Genomic DNA, 18,564 nt, shown 5'->3' with positions numbered 1-18,564 from the left:
AAAAAACACAACACAAAAAGAGAGAATAAAAACCATTAAAAAAAAATGTGAACAATCACAGAATAATCTACCACAGGAAAACCCAACATGTGATAGTGTTAGTCAGTGGTGGCGAACCTATGGCACGGGTGTCGGAGGTGGCACTCGGAGTCCTTTCTATGGGCACCCAGGCCATCATCAGAGATTACTCCAAGTATCTTCCTACAGTCCCAGACAGCCCAGGACTTGCTGTGCACAGAGCTATTTTAAAGTGACAGCACTACCTGGGACTACTGGAGGAGTGGGAAGGTATTGTGACTGAGCAGGGAGTATAAATCACAAATAAAATTTCTGTGTTGGCACTTTGCGATAAACAAGTGGGTCTTGGTTGTAGTTTGGGCACTCGGTCTCTAAAAGGTTCGCCATCACTGGTGTTAGTGATCCTGGGACCACCAGCTCCCCCTGGAGACTAAAGCCTTATGTAACACAAAAAGAGATACAACAATATTATCCTATAAGGGATTACACATTGGGCTAGGGAAAATGCGGTACCAAAATATAATGTAAGCGGATTGCAAAAAAGTCACAAAAAAAAGGGGGGTATTTTTTGTATAGAGCATGAGAGTATGCAAGCAAAAGTAAATAAATAGATGGTACCACACTGCGCACCTAAATCAAGAGATAAGCAAGTATTACCTGTGCGGCAAACATACACACAAGAGGGAGCTCATTCTTAGATTCCTTTAGATTCCTCCAAAATTCTTCTGTACACCCATCTATTTGATACATTCCTGAACAGCCATCCCAGAAATGGATTCATCCCATCAGTTTGCTTAGTTTACCACGGAATCCACCAGGCTCTACTTGCTCACGACCACCATAGTCGTTCTGTTGTGGACTCTCTCCCTCTCCTGCTGGCCCTCCGTGGCTGGCCCCTCCCTTCCATGTCCTATTGTATCTCGTTGCGCACTCTGGACTCAGATATACCTTTTTATTGATACCGTATATACTATAAGTATCCATATATATCTTTGATTTGAATAATGTTCTTGAATGTCTCGTCCGCATTTTATATTCCGTTGATCCCTATGAGCATCATTCCATGGGTGGGTATCCTACCTGGCATTGACTATTTCGCCCCCATCCATCCATTTTACTTCACTGTAGTACAATTTAGCATTTAAATTGTTGCACTTGCACTTTATGGGCACGTAGTCCATGCAACCACTCACTTAGTTTATATTGACATCATCTAATCACACATAATGGGGCAGATTTTCTTACCCGGTCCATTCGCGATCCAGCGGCGCGTTCTCTGCGCTGGATTCGGGTCCGGCTGGGATTCACTAAGGTAGTTCCTCCAACGTCCACCAGATGTCGCTGCTGCACTGAAGAGCATCGGAAAGCACTGGAATACAACGGGCTGAGTGAAGGTAAGTGCAATTTTCGAGGCACATTTTTTTTTAAAAATGCGGCGGTTTTTCTGAATCCGTCGGGTTTTCGTTCGGCCACGCCCCCCGATTTCCGTCGTGTGCATGCCGGCGCCGATGTGCCACAATCCGATCGCGTGTGCCAAAATCCCGGGGCAATTCAGGGAAAATCGACACAAATTGAAATATTCGGGTAACACGTCGGGAAAACGCAAATAAGTATATGACCCCCAATTAGTAAATGACCCCCAATGTTGTTTATCTCTAATATGCAGATTCATTCTGCATATGGTGGTTGTTTGGTTGAATGTATGATGCATGGGCCCATGATAGTATGTATGTGTTGATTGGTGGGGTGATAGATTATATGTTCTAGGCCAGTGATGGCAAACCTTTTAGAGGCTGAGTGCCCAAACTACAACAAAGACCCGCTTATTTATCGCAAAGTGCCAACACAGAAATGTAATTTGTGATTTATACTCCCTTCTCTGTCACAGTTTTCATTGATACCAGCACCTGAGGACACCAATAAAGCAGAAAATAGTCCCAGGTAGAGCTGTCACTTTAATATAGCTCTGTGCACAGCAAGTCCTGGGCCGTCTGGGACTGCAGGAAGATACCTGGAGTCATCTCTGGTGATGGCCTGAGTGCCCACAGAACAGGCTCCGAGTGCCACCTCTGGCACCAGTGCCATAGGTTTAACCATCACTGGTATATAGTATTTTAAGTATATTATATGCTATAGGTTAGTTCACTATTTAATATTCATTTATTTATTTTTTATACAATATTGTGTCACATACACTGATTTTTATATTGTTATCTTACACTATTTTCACTGTACAACCTTTCTATGTACATTCCCCCCTTTTTTGCATGTATATTTTCTCATGTATACTCTATACAATTTTGTGCCTTTTTTATACATATGATCTGCACATTTTTATAGATACCACTTTTGTAAGCTATTTATTTGCAGTGTAGGTTTTTATGCCATCCCCTGTTTTGTACGTGCATTTAGTGTACCAGTTTCTGGCTTATTTACTCTTTAGAACACGGGGACACATTTCTCTGTTGCACCACATTGAGAACACGGGGACACATTTCTCTGTTGCGCCACATTGAGAACACGGGGACACATTTCTCTGTTGCGCCACATTGAGAACACGGGGACACATTTCTCTGTTGCGCCACATTGAGAACACGGGGACACATTTCTCTGTTGCGCCACATTGAGAACACGGGGACACATTTCTCTGTTGCGCCACATTGAGAACACGGGGACACATTTCTCTGTTGCACCACATTGAGAACACGGGGACACATTTCTCTGTTGCACCACATTGAGAACACGGGGACACATTTCTCGGTTGCACCACATTGAGAACACGGGGACACATTTCTCGGTTGCACCACATTGAGTACTTGATGCTGGAAGTGAGCTAATTTAGCTCACTACCAACACATGGGATCTTCCTTTATAAATGGACGCACCACACCATACAGATACCCCTGAGGAAGCCACAGCAGGTGGTGATACGGCTGAGGCGGCCATCCCCAGCTCCCTCTTGTGTGTATGTTTGCCGCACAGGTAATACTTGCTTATCTCTTGATTTAGGTGCGCAGTGTGGTACCATCTATTTATTGACTTTTGCTTGCATACTCTCATGCTCTATACAAAAAATACCCCCCTTTTTTGTGACTTTTTTGCAATGCGCTTACATTATATTGGTACCGCATTTTCCCTAGCCCAATGTGTAATCCCTTACAGGATAATATTGTTGTATCTCTTTTTGTATTACATAAGGCTTTAGTCTCCAGGGGGAGCTGCTGGTCCCAGGATCACTAACACTATCACATGTCGGGTTTTCCTGTGGTAGATTATTCTGTGATTGTTCACATTTTTTTTAATGGTTTTTATTCTCTCTTTTTGTGTTGTGGTGTTTTTTTGATATATGAATAAAGAATGTATTGTCTTGGTCACTTTGCATGTATCCTTTCTTCTTCTTGTGGTTTAAGCTATCTTTAAATGCATTGACCTTTAGACCCTTTACCTGACCTCATTTTGTGCAGTGCCGGTCCCATTTTTTTGTATTCCATTATAGGAGGTTCTACCTTTTGTAACGCTATAACATATCCCGGGGATTTTGAGATTGAAGTACAATGAGTGACGAGAAAACAAAGTAATAGAAACATTTTGATGATATCTTTTATGTTTAGTTATGATAAAAAAAGGAAATTTTCTAAAAATTATTCATTTTCAAAGTTCAAAATGTTCTGCTTTTCAGGCAGATAGTGATAGCACCCCAGTAACTTTACAGCTAACATTTCCGGAATGTCTGCTGTATATCGGCTCAGGGTTTTATGCCTCCTCTCTCTTTTCTAGGTTGTTAGGACGTCCAGAGTTTTGGGTGCAATTTTTCTGAAAATCACTGAAACCCTTATTTTGAGGCACCTGCTCAGTTTTAAGTGACTTTGAGAGGCCTAAACAGCAGTAAAACCCCTTAAATTATACCATTTTAGAAACTGCATGCGCAGTAGTTCCGGCTGCGCAGCCGAAGGTGCCCTTTAAGAAGTGTGTTAACCCTTTAGATGTTTCACAAGGGTTAAAATAAGATGGAGGATTAATTTACAAGCTGTCTTTTTTTTTTTTTTAGACAATACATTAATTTTGGCCAAAAATGAAACCTTCACAAAGTTTTAAGTGACAAAAAAACTCCATAAAGTTTTATACCCAATGTCTCCCGAGTCTGAGGATGCCCCATATGTGGTGGTGACTGCTGTATGGGCTCACGGCCGGGCATAGAACAGAACTAGCCATTCAGAGCAGATCTGCAATGTCACATCTTACAGGCTATAAAATGTTTATTTTTTTGTAATTTGGACATGTGGGGGATTTTTTTTTTTTTTTTTTGGTGGATGAGATCCACTTTTTATGTATCATTTCCGGGCTTCCAATAGCGAATAATCAGATTTTATTAACTCGCTCACTAAGGTGGTGGTTAAAAAAAATCATTAATTCTTGTTTATGTTTTTAGCATTTTTTTTTTACCATAAAAATAATGTGTTATCTTTATTCTATGGGTCATCACTATTACGGCGATCCCCCATTTATATGGCTTTTTTTTATAGTTAACTTGTTTTGCAGATTCTAGAACTAATTTTTTGAGCATTTCATCATTATTTTGCGTTGTTCACTGTACGGGTTCAGTGACGTTTTTATTTTATTGTACGGGTTGTTACGGACATGGTGATACCCAATATGTTGTGTTTTTTGGTGATTTTCACTTTTTTATGTTTTATTTGATTATTGAATGGGACGGGACTTCAGGGGACTTTTATTCTTTTTTTTAATAGGGTTTTTTTAATTGCACTGTTTTTTTTTTTTTTACTGTTTTATTTTGCCCCAGGGTGGGACATGAACAAGTGATCATTTGATGACTTGTTCATTGTAATATACTGCAATACTAATGTATTGCAGCAGATTACAGAGTCAGCCTATGCATTCAGTACGATCCTAGAAGGCTGCTACTATAGGCAGCCCTGGGGTCCTTATCGGACCTCAGGGTTGACCTGGCAACGATTGGCACCTTCGTACCCTGCAGGAAGGGTCCCAATTGTCATGTCGGTGCACTATAGACGCCGCAGTCACTTTGACCGCGGCGTCTATAGGGTTAAACAGCCGGGATCGTGTTAGTCGTGATCTCGATTGTTACTGCAGGATCCCAGCTACCGCATACTGCCGGGATCGCCAAGATGTGATTCTACGTCAAGGTTCGGGAAAGGGTTTTCCCCCTAGTGATGTTTATTAAGTAAAGATTATTTTAACCCCTTACTTTGCAATTTTATTGCTATCACTTAGTGATGGTCGGTGTAAAACTGGGCAGGCTCTAGCTGCGCAGACACTTCATGATCCCTCTGTGCTATTAGATGCTGTGTGCTGACAATGTGCTTAGATCATCAGGGTCTAGGTTTTGCTACACTTTTGAAGATTCTACTAATATCTGACACATATACATGACATGGATTTAATGACATCTCTACTCACCTCACCTAATAAATCAAATTCATAGTCTGCACTGCTATTCCCTTTCCCCTCGGATCAAGACCTTATTGTGTGTGTAGAGCTCTAGAGTTTGAGGCACTCTGTCCAGCAGTGTGTAGAGGAGACCTACAAACTCTAGTGCTCTCTGACTTGTGCCCCTCCTTGCAAACGCGCCTACTTTCATGCCACAGAAATTGGGGTGCGGGCCTATGGACAATCCAACAGATTAGGACGCGGGATTTAACATTCAAAATGGTGTCGCAAGCCATGCACTTACATGCACCGGGAAGAAGATGGTGAACTCCGGCAGACCTGACTGGGGAAGCGACACATGCAGGAAATTGGACGCATGATCTTAGAGAATCGCGGCAGCTCCGAATCCTCGTTGAACAATGCACCTCGGGGATCGCGACGGGTTGGGTAAGTAAAAGTGCCCCATCAACTTTAGGTTGCTCACTTCATCATCATCTCCTCTATCTATCCTCTGTTCAGTTGTTACTCTACAGATCACTATTATGTCCCCACAGTAACAAATATAGTAACATTCCCTTCACTGTTCCCAATATAGTAACAGTATGCAGTAGCCAATTTAGTCCCAGTGCCCCCACACAGAAGCCAAAAGGCATGGCCATCGACAGGAGCCAGTAGTCACAGCACCAGCCCCACGGTAGTCAACAGCCACACTTTAACAGTAGTTAAAGTATCCTAGGGGATCTGAAAAATAGTATAAATTATTATTTTTAAATTATATTACAAAAAATTCTAATCACTCCCATTTCCCTAGAGGGCATATAAATAAACACAATGGGGCACATGAACTTACCCGGTCCGAGGAGTTCACAGAAATTGCATTGTCCGACCTACACTCACCGGCCACTTTAGTAGGTACACCATGCTAATAACGGGTTGGACCCCCTTTTGCCTTCAGAACTGCCTCAATTCTTTGTGGCATAGATTCAACAAGGTGCTGGAAGCTCCTCAGAGATTTTGGTCCATATTGACATGATGGCATCACACAGTTGCCGCAGATTTGTCGGCTGCACATCCATGATGCGAATCTCCCGTTCCCCCACATCCCAAAGATGCTCTATTGGATTGAGATCTGGTGACTGTGGAGGCCATTTGTGTCCAGTGACCTCATTGTCATGTTCAAGAAACCAGTCTGAGATGATTCCAGCTTTATGACATGGCGCATTATCCTGCTGAAAGTAGCCATCAGATGTTACAGGGTACATTGTGCTCATAAAGGGATGGACATGGTCAGCAACAATACTCAGGTAGGCTGTGGCGTTGTACCAAGGGGCCCAAAGACACCATGACACCACCACCACCACCAGCCTGAACCGTTGATACAAGGCAGGATGGATCCATGCTTTCATGTTGTTGACGCCAAATTCTGACCCGACCATCCGAATGTCGCAGCAGAAATCGAGACTCATCAGACCAGGCAACGTTTTTCCAATCTTCTACTGTCCAAATTTCCATGAGCTTGTGCAAATTGTAGCCTCAGTTTCCTATTCTTAGCTGAAAGGAGTGGCACCCGGTGTGGTCTTCTGCTGCTGTAGCCCATCTGCCTCAAAGTTGGACGTACTGTGCGTTCAGAGATACTCTTCTGCCTACCTTGGTTGTAACGGGTGGCGATTTGAGTCACTGTTGCCTTTCTATCAGCTCGAACCAGTCTGTCCATTCTCCTCTGACCTCTGGCATCAACAAGGCATTTCCGCCCACAGAACTGCCGCTCACTGGATGGTTTTTCTTTTTCGGACCATTCTCTGTAAACCCTAGAGATGGTTGTGCGTGAAAATCCCAGTAGATCAGCAGTTTCTGAAATACTCAGACCAGCCCTTCTGGCACCAACAACCATGCCACGTTCAAAGGCCTCAAATCACCTTTCTTCCCCATACTGATGCCCGGTTTGAACTGCAGGAGATTGTCTTGACCATGTCTACATGCCTAAATAGACTGAGTTGCCGCCATGTGATTGGCCGATTAGAAATTAAGCGTTAACGAGCAGTTGGACAGGTGTACCTAATAAAGTGGCCGGTGAGTTTATATCCTGCATGTGTCGCTTCCCCACTCAGGTCCGCAGGAGTTCACCTTTTTCTTCCTGGTGCATGTAAGTGCTTGATCTTGTGACACAATTTGAATCTTAAATCCCACACTCAGTACGATTTAGTCGGATTGTCCGACAACCCGCCACCCCATTTCTGTCGCATGGAAGCTGCGCTGCCACGCCAAAATCCGATCACGTGCGACACAATCCCAGCGCAAACCCCGTTAATTACCTGTCAAAACTGCGCAAATGCTGAAAACAGCGAACAAACCAACGATAGTGCGATCCGCAATCCTTAGTAAATAAGCCCCATTAGATATTGCCGCGTCCGAAAATGCCCAGTTTAACAAAATATAATGACGGTTTTTCACTGCGTTTAACCCCGTAACAGAAAATAGCGCCTAATGTCGAAAATTGCAATTTTTTGCCATTTTGAAAAATATAAAAACCTCAATAAAAAGTGATCAAAAGTCCTAAAAATAGAAGCATCGAAAACCTCATCATGCAAAAATTACCGAAGTATGAAAAAGTTATTGACGCCAGAAGATTAGCGGCAAAATTGGAAAAAAAAATTTGTACAGGATATTACACATAAACATGTATGTGATACATGTGCAACATCCCCCACCGGGGCCTAGACCTTTCTTGGGGCCTGGAGGCAGCAGAATACCAGAGTGGCTGGCAATAGAGGGAGAGGCTGATATACTGGTTCTCCCTGGGGCAACCCCTGAGTCTCTGTAAGATAAGTCCCTGGGTAATGGAGGGGAAGCCCATGGTGGTAACAGCTGTATCCAGGGAACAGACGGAGGCAACGTTGTGCAGCTCCTGACCTGGAAAGGGCGCTATTCGCAACTACCAGCATACCCATGCATTGGCAGGGGTGTTGCACACATATATATTACACATATGTGTATGTATGAGTAAACTGTAAGTGCATGAGGTGTGTCTGTGTGTTATATGCATATGTATATGTGTGCAACATCCCCCACCGAGACATAGCCTTTTCTTGGGGCCTGGAGGCAGCCGGGGCCCAGAATACCGGAGTGGCTGGCGATTGCGGCCTAGGGCACATTGATGTCACGGTGCTTGGTATGGGGACTGGAGGACTGTCCTACAGCCTGGCAGCTCTCCAGCAGGTGGTGTGTGCAAGAAATATGGAGGGAGAGGCTGAAGTACTTGTTTCTCCTGGGGGCAACCCCTAAGTATCTGTAGGATGAGTCCCTGGGAAATGGATGGGGAAGCCCGTGGTGGTAGACAGCCGTATCCAGGGACCAGACGGAGGCAACATTGTGCAAATCAACTTACAGTTCTTTATTGAACCTCAAACAGCAGGCAACAGCCAAACTCGATTAACATTGGATTCTGGTTACTGGAGTGGTCACAGAGTGGTCCGTAGGAATGGTGCACACAGCCTGATAGTAGATGCAGGCTGGGAGAATTGAGATGGAGCTGTGTCCAAACTGTGGAAGCTGCAGCTCTGGGTTAGAGTCTCCTGACTCAGCTCCTGGGATTAGTGTCCATGGCAGCACTGAAGGTGTGCTGCACACTCTGTCTCCTTGGGATTAGAACATAATAAGACCATGGTAGCTCCTCTCCAATCACACTCCAGCTTACAATACAGCTACATAATTGGATAATTACTTACACCCATTTAACTGTTGCCTTTTCTAGCATTATACTCTGGGTGAGTTGCACAGGCTCATCAGATAGATCCTGACATGGAGAGGGCGCTATTCGCAACTACCACCTTGCTTATACATTGGCAGGGGTGTTGCAAGTCTATCTGGTGGTACTATATATGTATATATGCATGTGAATAATTTATCACACGCATAAACACACCATACACTAGAATACACATATACTACCACATGCATATAACACACAGACACACATACATACAAACATACCCATAATCAGATAGAAATGCAGCTGCTGCAGATAATGAGGGGGATGGGGGGAGAGAACTGCAGCCAAAATAGACCTACCTTCTCTGATATAGCAGTGGAAGGCAAATTCTCTAACTAGATGAGCAATGGACGCCTGTCAGGGTGCAGGTTCAGTGGATCCTCTGGACCACCGCAGGAGGTGGCACTAGCTGACACCTAGAACCGGAATCTAAGTGGCACCTGTTCTTCAGGGCGCGTTCACACGTCGTGTTTTTGGTCGCGTTTTCATTGCGTTTGAAACGCATATACAACAGCTGATGAGAGGTGATTTGCCTAATTACATTAGTGTTTACATATGTTAACGCATGCGTTTACGATGCGTTTTGTAAACGGAAATGTTAACAGTGATGTAATTAGGCAAATCACCTCTCTTCAGCTGTTGTATATGCGTTTCAAACACAATGAAAACGCAGGTCAAAACGCAACGTGTGAACGCGCCCTCCCCAGAGCCCGCCGCAAAGCGGAACGGGGTGCCACCAGGTCGTTCCGCCGGTGCGACTAGCCCACGGTGGCAGCGGAGGTTGAGGTACCTTAGAAGGAGACAGTTGCGTGTTCAGGTACAGGCACAGAGTCAGCCCGTCAGGTTTTCGTTCGGCCACGCCCCCCGATTTACGTCGCTTGCATGCCAGCGCCGATGCGCCACAATCCGATCACGTGCGCCAGTTCAGGAGAAAGCGGCGCATATCGGAAATATATTCGGGTAACACGTCGGGAAACCGCGAATCGGGCCCTTAGTAAATGACCCCCACTGTGCAAGTCATGAGTGTAACCGGGTTTAATAGTGGGCCACTGGGGAGGCCACCACGTTCCTGGGCTAAGACGCCTGTGGCGTAGATGCAAAATAAAAGGTTTGGTTCAGTGGGATGTGCCTAGGGTTGGGGCAGACAGGATTTGCCACCTTATGGCTGTGGAATGCATCAATTGCCTCCTGACTAAGGGCAAATGGGGAAGAGGCAATGCAGTCATCAAGGGGCAACATCAGGCTGGGGGCAGCAGACCTTATCCCAGGCTGCAGGCTGGCCAGTCCTAGAATCATGTGAAGAGGCTTAGGGCCTCAGGGCAGGGGCATATTCTGGACTGCCAGCTTTCTTTCCTCTGTCAGGTATCTGCCTGTGGCTGAGAAGCAGTGGCCTAGGAAGACCACCTTCTCCTGGCAGTACTGGAGCTTATCTCTGGAAGCTTTGCAACCCTTCTGGAACAGAAAACACATAAGGTAAATAGATGCATCCTGGCAAACCTGTAAAATGGAGGCACAAAACAGTATAACATAATGTCATCCACATACTGTAAAAGAACATCACCCATTAAGGGCCCTAGTCTGCAGATCTACTCCCTGTAGGACCGTGGGGTATGGAGTTTGCCCCCCCCCCCCTCTTTGTGGGAATCTGCACCATATGTACTGGAATACTGAACTGGTAAAGGTAAATAGGTACTGGCAATCTTCATGTAGGGGCAAAGAGAGGAAAACATTTGCCAAATCAAATAACAGTGAAGAATATGGCATTCTCGGGGACTGCTGCCAGTGAGGTGTGTGGATTAGGAACCACTGAGCGTCAGTACACTCATTGTCAGCTCGGAGGTCATGGACCATCCTACATGTATCCGGCTGTTCTTTCTGGGTCTTTCTCTTGACTGGGAACAACAAAAGGAACTAACTCTGTCTTGGGGAGGTTGTGCTTGCCGACGTATTTGTCTGTTACCACCCCCTGCCCTAGTCCTCCCCTGTTGGGGGCATTTCTGTTTCCTAGGATGTGGCCACTCACTTCAGTCACTTTGGTAATGTCTCCTCCCCACAGTTGAAACACGCCCACCTCTCTCACCACACCGGAACTTCTCTGTTTCACTTTGTCAATGGTCTGTGAAACTGCTGATCCTGGTCTCTGTTCCCCCTGGCTTTCTGTCAGTCTTATCAGTCCCTCTGTACACCAGTCTGGCTGAGAAGTCTCTAGTCAGTTAACACCTTTGGTAATAACCCATTACAAAACAGCTGGCAAGTGCATTAGATGTACACTACACTGTCAGGTCATACCCCATGTGTCCAAAAGCTGTAACCAGTGGAACTCTTCTAACTGTTCAGGTATCTGCTTTATCTCATCTACACACATGGGATTCTCCCATAACTATCTCTAGCCCAGCGTTCTGCGCTACCTATAAAGTTCTGGCCAGACTGCAGTGTCTCAACAAAAGCCAGGGACACTTAAATGAAGTGTTGGTGTTTAGTAAAAAAGGAAACAAAAGTCATAGGCTCAGTCATAGAGTTGGGGGCTCTGTCCTTGCTTAGTCAGTTCATGGAGGACACAGAGAAATCTGCACCGTCTTATCAATCTCAAGCAGAATTCTCTCCAAGGTCACACACACTGCCTGTGAGCATAACACAGACACAGCATTCCAATCCAAAAGAGCCCAGATTTGGAGCCCCCGCCATCTCCCTTTTCCACGTACAGGAGATGCTGTCAAAATCACTTCTAAGCCACAGGATTTTTTTTTTTAATCATCAGAATCAAATAAGTTTTATCGGGACCATAACAAAACAAACAACTTCCCACTCCAAGAATCCTCTTAGCAGAAATCCGGAATTAGTGAAAATATTCACCTTTGCCGGCTTTTATTCCAGACATCTATCAAGATTCTCCAAGGTGCTCAGCTGCTAAACTACAACAAAGACCAGTTGTTTTCTACAACTATTGTCATCAATCAGCCTTTATGGCTGCCAAGAAAATAAACTGTCTCTAAGATGGCCGCCACTGAAGATTGGTAGGGCGTGTCATCTTCTCTAACCACCAGGTACAGGGGTGTGACTAGTGACATGGTCTGGGGAGAAACTGGGGGCATCACAATAAGTGGTCTCTCCTGACTCCCTGAATCCACACCTCTGCTGATATGGGTTAAGGGGGTGGAGTCCAAGAGGGTGCTAGTCCGGATCCTAGACGCCATATTTTTTTTCCTTTATACAGGGAGGAAAATACATAAAATCTTCTTCAATTCTCTCCACATCAAAAACTTTGAAATGTTGCTTATCACCCGTCTCTCTCTTCAGCGGGCACTCCTCCTCCTCCTGTCACTCTCTCCTGGTCCGTCAGTAGTCACTGGTCTAAGTCTTTAGTAATCAACCTCATCCACTTTCCTTTCCGTCACAGTATACTTTCACAACCAACTACCTACTTACATCAAGCCAACCTTCTGCCTGGGTGCCACCATTTTCATCAAGTGCTGTCTCCCACCTCTGCACACTCAGGGGATCTTCTACCATACCCAAAAACTTCAATACCTCATGACTTCCTTTCACCCACTCTTTACCTTTCCTTTGTGACACTATGTCAGTTTTCTTTTTAGGTTTGCAATGACAAGCTACATTGTTTCTTTGCTCACTACCCATATTGTGACCTGTGGAATACCTGTTTTGTTTAAGGACTATAGATATCCTCCGTACCTATAGCTCTGGACTACAAATTAAGTAGTACAAATTAGAGACCTTCACACAATGTTTCAGAAATCAAGGAGTTAACGCTCAACCGTAAAATCTCTGTCAGTGTCCCAGAGACTCTACTGTCCCTTACCGCATCACGGGGACGATCCCAATCCCGGAGGAAAGGTTCGTAAACCTGGCCAGGGTTTGTCTCTGCAAACTTCCAGATTCTTTTGGGTTTACGTCGTCGGACGGATTCGGACAACACCCAGGATTTAACATCTCAAATTACAAGACATGCACTCACATACACCGGGAAGAAGGAGGTGAACTCCGGCGCACCTCAGCGGGGAAGCCACACATGCAGGATCTCGGGTACACGATCTTGGTGAATCGCGCTGGACTTCATCTTCATCGGACCGTCCGGATCGGGGATTGCGAGAGGACCGGGTAAGTAAATGTGCCTCACTGTCCTTAATGAAGAATAGCTCAAGACAAAAACCTTTATTTTTGGCACTGAGACATGTATATGGAAAATCATAAGGCGCTTTGCATAGAGTGGGTAAGTACATGAGCAGGCAATACTATTGGGTGGTTTGATCCCAGAAATGCAACACAATTGGATGTAAGCACACAAAGGAATGTAGAACCATTGGCTGTCTTCACACATGCCCAAGTGCTCCCCTGAATACCTTCCCCAAGGTGGTGCTAGCGAGTCTGTGTTTTCTACCTTACTTTGTTTGAATAGAAACCCCACCCAAACTTTAGTTTTCACTAGACACGTTATGTGACCAGTGCAATCTCCTTAACACCCTCGTATCCTTGATATTCATCCGGAAACCTCCTACTACTGGAGGAAGAATTGTCCATAATGTCCTGGGATCAGCAAAGAGATACATCTGCTCCTGGTTTCCTCAATTATAGAGTTCCGTATTGGGTTTTCTTTTTTTGCAGCTCTTATATTTCTTCCTTCTCCTCCTTAGAGAATCCATTGTCCCTTAGACTAGAAGATAAAACAGATCCCTGTGTTATTGATGGGTATGAGGAGGAATCTGTACAATCCTCAATTCTCCGATCCAGGTCCAAATTCCAAATATAAACAGAACATGTATAGTGTGTGTATACGGTACATGTATGGTGTGTGTGTATACGGTACATGTGCAACATCCCCCACCGGGGTCTTCTTGTGGCCTGGAGGCAGCCGGGGCCCAGAATACCGGAGAGGCTGGCGGTTGAGGCCTTACAGTTCTTTATTTAACAGATGACCAATCGGTTAGCAGCAGACTCGTGGAGAGCCAGTCCACAGGAAGGTTACACGCAGCCTGGTAGTAGCTTCAGGCTGGCATGGTAGAAATGGAGCCAAGTCCTGCTGATGGATCTCAGCTTTGGGCTTAAGTCTCCAGACCTGCCCTGGGTGCTAGGCAGGGGCCTGAGGCACCTGTGGTTCCTGGTATTAGGAAGCTTGCTGTGGCAGCACTTGCATGTCCAGCTCACCCTGATTGGACTCTGTAGACTAACCATGTCCTTCCACCCAGCAGGAGTTTATAGACTCCCCTGGTCAGGTGGTAGCAACCCTCCAATCAACTTCCAGCTTGTTTTACAAGAACATAATTGGACAGTAACCTCTCAGTATTAACTCTCTCCTAGAGGTAGCTTCTGGAAGAGTTGCGCAGGCTCACCAGATAGATCCTGGACCAGGAAAGGACGCTATTCACAACTACCACCTTGTCTATGCAGCGTGTGTGTATACAGTACACGGATGATGCGCGTGTGTGTATACAGTACACGGATGCTGCGCGTGTGTGTATACAGTACACGGATGCTGCGCGTGTGTGTATACAGTACACGGATGCTGCGCGTGTGTGTATACAGTACATGTATAATGAGGAGGGTGAGGAGTGTGTGTCCTTTATATGTAAATAATACTCCTCTTATCATTTTTAACCCCTTTGTGACTGATGTTTATTGTTGCGTCATTATGGTCATTATGGTCCTATATTATCACACAGGGGCACATTTACTAAGGGTCTGTACACCGCATTTCCGTCGGGTTTCCAGACTATTTCTGATTTGTGCCTCATTTAACAGGGGTTTTTGGCGCACGCCATCAGATTTTGGCGCAATCATGCTGAGTTTCATGCGACACTATTTGGGGGCGTGGCGTGTACTTGGTTCCTATATACATTGTATATTTATAGATTATTAGGGAGAATCTTCCGGAAATAACAGACACAGGAGAGGATTAGACACACAGCTCAGCAGACAGTATCACACAGGAGAGGATTAGACACACAGCTCAGCAGACAGTATCACACAGGAGAGGATTAGACACACAGCTCAGCAGACAGTATCACACAGGAGAGGATTAGACACACAGCTCAGCAGACAGTATCACACAGGAGAGGATTAGACACACAGCTCAGCAGACAGTATCACACAGGAGAGGATTAGACACACAGCTCAGCAGACAGTATCACACAGGAGAGGATTAGACACACAGCTCAGCAGACAGTATCACACAGGAGAGGATTAGACACACAGCTCAGCAGACAGTATCACACAGGAGAGGATTAGACACACAGCTCAGCAGACAGTATCACACAGGAGAGGATTAGACACACAGCTCAGCAGACAGTATCACACAGGAGAGGATTAGACACACAGCTCAGCAGACAGTATCACACAGGAGAGGATTAGACACACAGCTCAGCAGACAGTATCACACAGGAGAGGATTAGACACACAGCTCAGCAGACAGTATCACACAGGAGAGGATTAGACACACAGCTCAGCAGACAGTATCACACAGGAGAGGATTAGACACACAGCTCAGCAGACAGTATCACACAGGAGAGGATTAGACACACAGCTCAGCAGACAGTATCACACAGGAGAGGATTAGACACACAGCTCAGCAGACAGTATCACACAGGAGAGGATTAGACACACAGCTCAGCAGACAGTATCACACAGGAGAGGATTAGACACACAGCTCAGCAGACAGTATCACACAGGAGAGGATTAGACACACAGCTCAGCAGACAGTATCACACAGGAGAGGATTAGACACACAGCTCAGCAGACAGTATCACACAGGAGAGGATTAGACACACAGCTCAGCAGACAGTATCACACAGGAGAGGATTAGACACACAGCTCAGCAGACAGTATCACACAGGAGAGGATTAGACACACAGCTCAGCAGACAGTATCACACAGGAGAGGATTAGACACACAGCTCAGCAGACAGTATCACACAGGAGAGGATTAGACACACAGCTCAGCAGACAGTATCACACAGGAGAGGATTAGACACACAGCTCAGCAGACAGTATCACACAGGAGAGGATTAGACACACAGCTCAGCAGACAGTATCACACAGGAGAGGATTAGACACACAGCTCAGCAGACAGTATCACACAGGAGAGGATTAGACACACAGCTCAGCAGACAGTATCACACAGGAGAGGATTAGACACACAGCTCAGCAGACAGTATCACACAGGAGAGGATTAGACACACAGCTCAGCAGACAGTATCACACAGGAGAGGATTAGACACACAGCTCAGCAGACAGTATCACACAGGAGAGGATTAGACACACAGCTCAGCAGACAGTATCACACAGGAGAGGATTAGACACACAGCTCAGCAGACAGTATCACACAGGAGAGGATTAGACACACAGCTCAGCAGACAGTATCACACAGGAGAGGATTAGACACACAGCTCAGCAGACAGTATCACACAGGAGAGGATTAGACACACAGCTCAGCAGACAGTATCACACAGGAGAGGATTAGACACACAGCTCAGCAGACAGTATCACACAGGAGAGGATTAGACACACAGCTCAGCAGACAGTATCACACAGGAGAGGATTAGACACACAGCTCAGCAGACAGTATCACACAGGAGAGGATTAGACACACAGCTCAGCAGACAGTATCACACAGGAGAGGATTAGACACACAGCTCAGCAGACAGTATCACACAGGAGAGGATTAGACACACAGCTCAGCAGACAGTATCACACAGGAGAGGATTAGACACACAGCTCAGCAGACAGTATCACACAGGAGAGGATTAGACACACAGCTCAGCAGACAGTATCACACAGGAGAGGATTAGACACACAGCTCAGCAGACAGTATCACACAGGAGAGGATTAGACACACAGCTCAGCAGACAGTATCACACAGGAGAGGATTAGACACACAGCTCAGCAGACAGTATCACACAGGAGAGGATTAGACACACAGCTCAGCAGACAGTATCACACAGGAGAGGATTAGACACACAGCTCAGCAGACAGTATCACACAGGAGAGGATTAGACACACAGCTCAGCAGACAGTATCACACAGGAGAGGATTAGACACACAGCTCAGCAGACAGTATCACACAGGAGAGGATTAGACACACAGCTCAGCAGACAGTATCACACAGGAGAGGATTAGACACACAGCTCAGCAGACAGTATCACACAGGAGAGGATTAGACACACAGCTCAGCAGACAGTATCACACAGGAGAGGATTAGACACACAGCTCAGCAGACAGTATCACACAGGAGAGGATTAGACACACAGCTCAGCAGACAGTATCACACAGGAGAGGATTAGACACACAGCTCAGCAGACAGTATCACACAGGAGAGGATTAGACACACAGCTCAGCAGACAGTATCACACAGGAGAGGATTAGACACACAGCTCAGCAGACAGTATCACACAGGAGAGGATTAGACACACAGCTCAGCAGACAGTATCACACAGGAGAGGATTAGACACACAGCTCAGCAGACAGTATCACACAGGAGAGGATTAGACACACAGCTCAGCAGACAGTATCACACAGGAGAGGATTAGACACACAGCTCAGCAGACAGTATCACACAGGAGAGGATTAGACACACAGCTCAGCAGACAGTATCACACAGGAGAGGATTAGACACACAGCTCAGCAGACAGTATCACACAGGAGAGGATTAGACACACAGCTCAGCAGACAGTATCACACAGGAGAGGATTAGACACACAGCTCAGCAGACAGTATCACACAGGAGAGGATTAGACACACAGCTCAGCAGACAGTATCACACAGGAGAGGATTAGACACACAGCTCAGCAGACAGTATCACACAGGAGAGGATTAGACACACAGCTCAGCAGACAGTATCACACAGGAGAGGATTAGACACACAGCTCAGCAGACAGTATCACACAGGAGAGGATTAGACACACAGCTCAGCAGACAGTATCACACAGGAGAGGATTAGACACACAGCTCAGCAGACAGTATCACACAGGAGAGGATTAGACACACAGCTCAGCAGACAGTATCACACAGGAGAGGATTAGACACACAGCTCAGCAGACAGTATCACACAGGAGAGGATTAGACACACAGCTCAGCAGACAGTATCACACAGGAGAGGATTAGACACACAGCTCAGCAGACAGTATCACACAGGAGAGGATTAGACACACAGCTCAGCAGACAGTATCACACAGGAGAGGATTAGACACACAGCTCAGCAGACAGTATCACACAGGAGAGGATTAGACACACAGCTCAGCAGACAGTATCACACAGGAGAGGATTAGACACACAGCTCAGCAGACAGTATCACACAGGAGAGGATTAGACACACAGCTCAGCAGACAGTATCACACAGGAGAGGATTAGACACACAGCTCA

At 45.8% G+C, this 18,564-nt stretch overlaps 1 protein-coding gene across 3 annotated transcripts in view; it reads right to left on the bottom strand.

Moving 5' to 3' along the window:
- Positions 1-9,836: 9,836 nt before the first annotated feature.
- The window catches only part of LOC140069210 (NACHT, LRR and PYD domains-containing protein 12-like), a 95,237-nt gene continuing 86,509 nt past the window's right edge, over positions 9,837-18,564 (bottom strand). For all 3 annotated transcript variants that reach the window (XM_072114648.1, XM_072114649.1, XM_072114647.1), the window contains one exon: positions 9,837-13,865. In XM_072114648.1, the coding sequence (XP_071970749.1) occupies positions 13,820-13,865 (46 nt within the window). In that variant the 3' untranslated portion in view covers positions 9,837-13,819. The remainder of the gene's footprint in view (positions 13,866-18,564) is intronic.

Source organism: Engystomops pustulosus, chromosome 7 (assembly GCF_040894005.1).
Source record: "Engystomops pustulosus chromosome 7, aEngPut4.maternal, whole genome shotgun sequence".
Classification (NCBI taxonomy): domain Eukaryota; kingdom Metazoa; phylum Chordata; class Amphibia; order Anura; family Leptodactylidae; genus Engystomops; species Engystomops pustulosus.
Note: the sequence above shows the minus strand (reverse complement) of the source record. Positions and strands in the feature narration are given on the sequence as shown.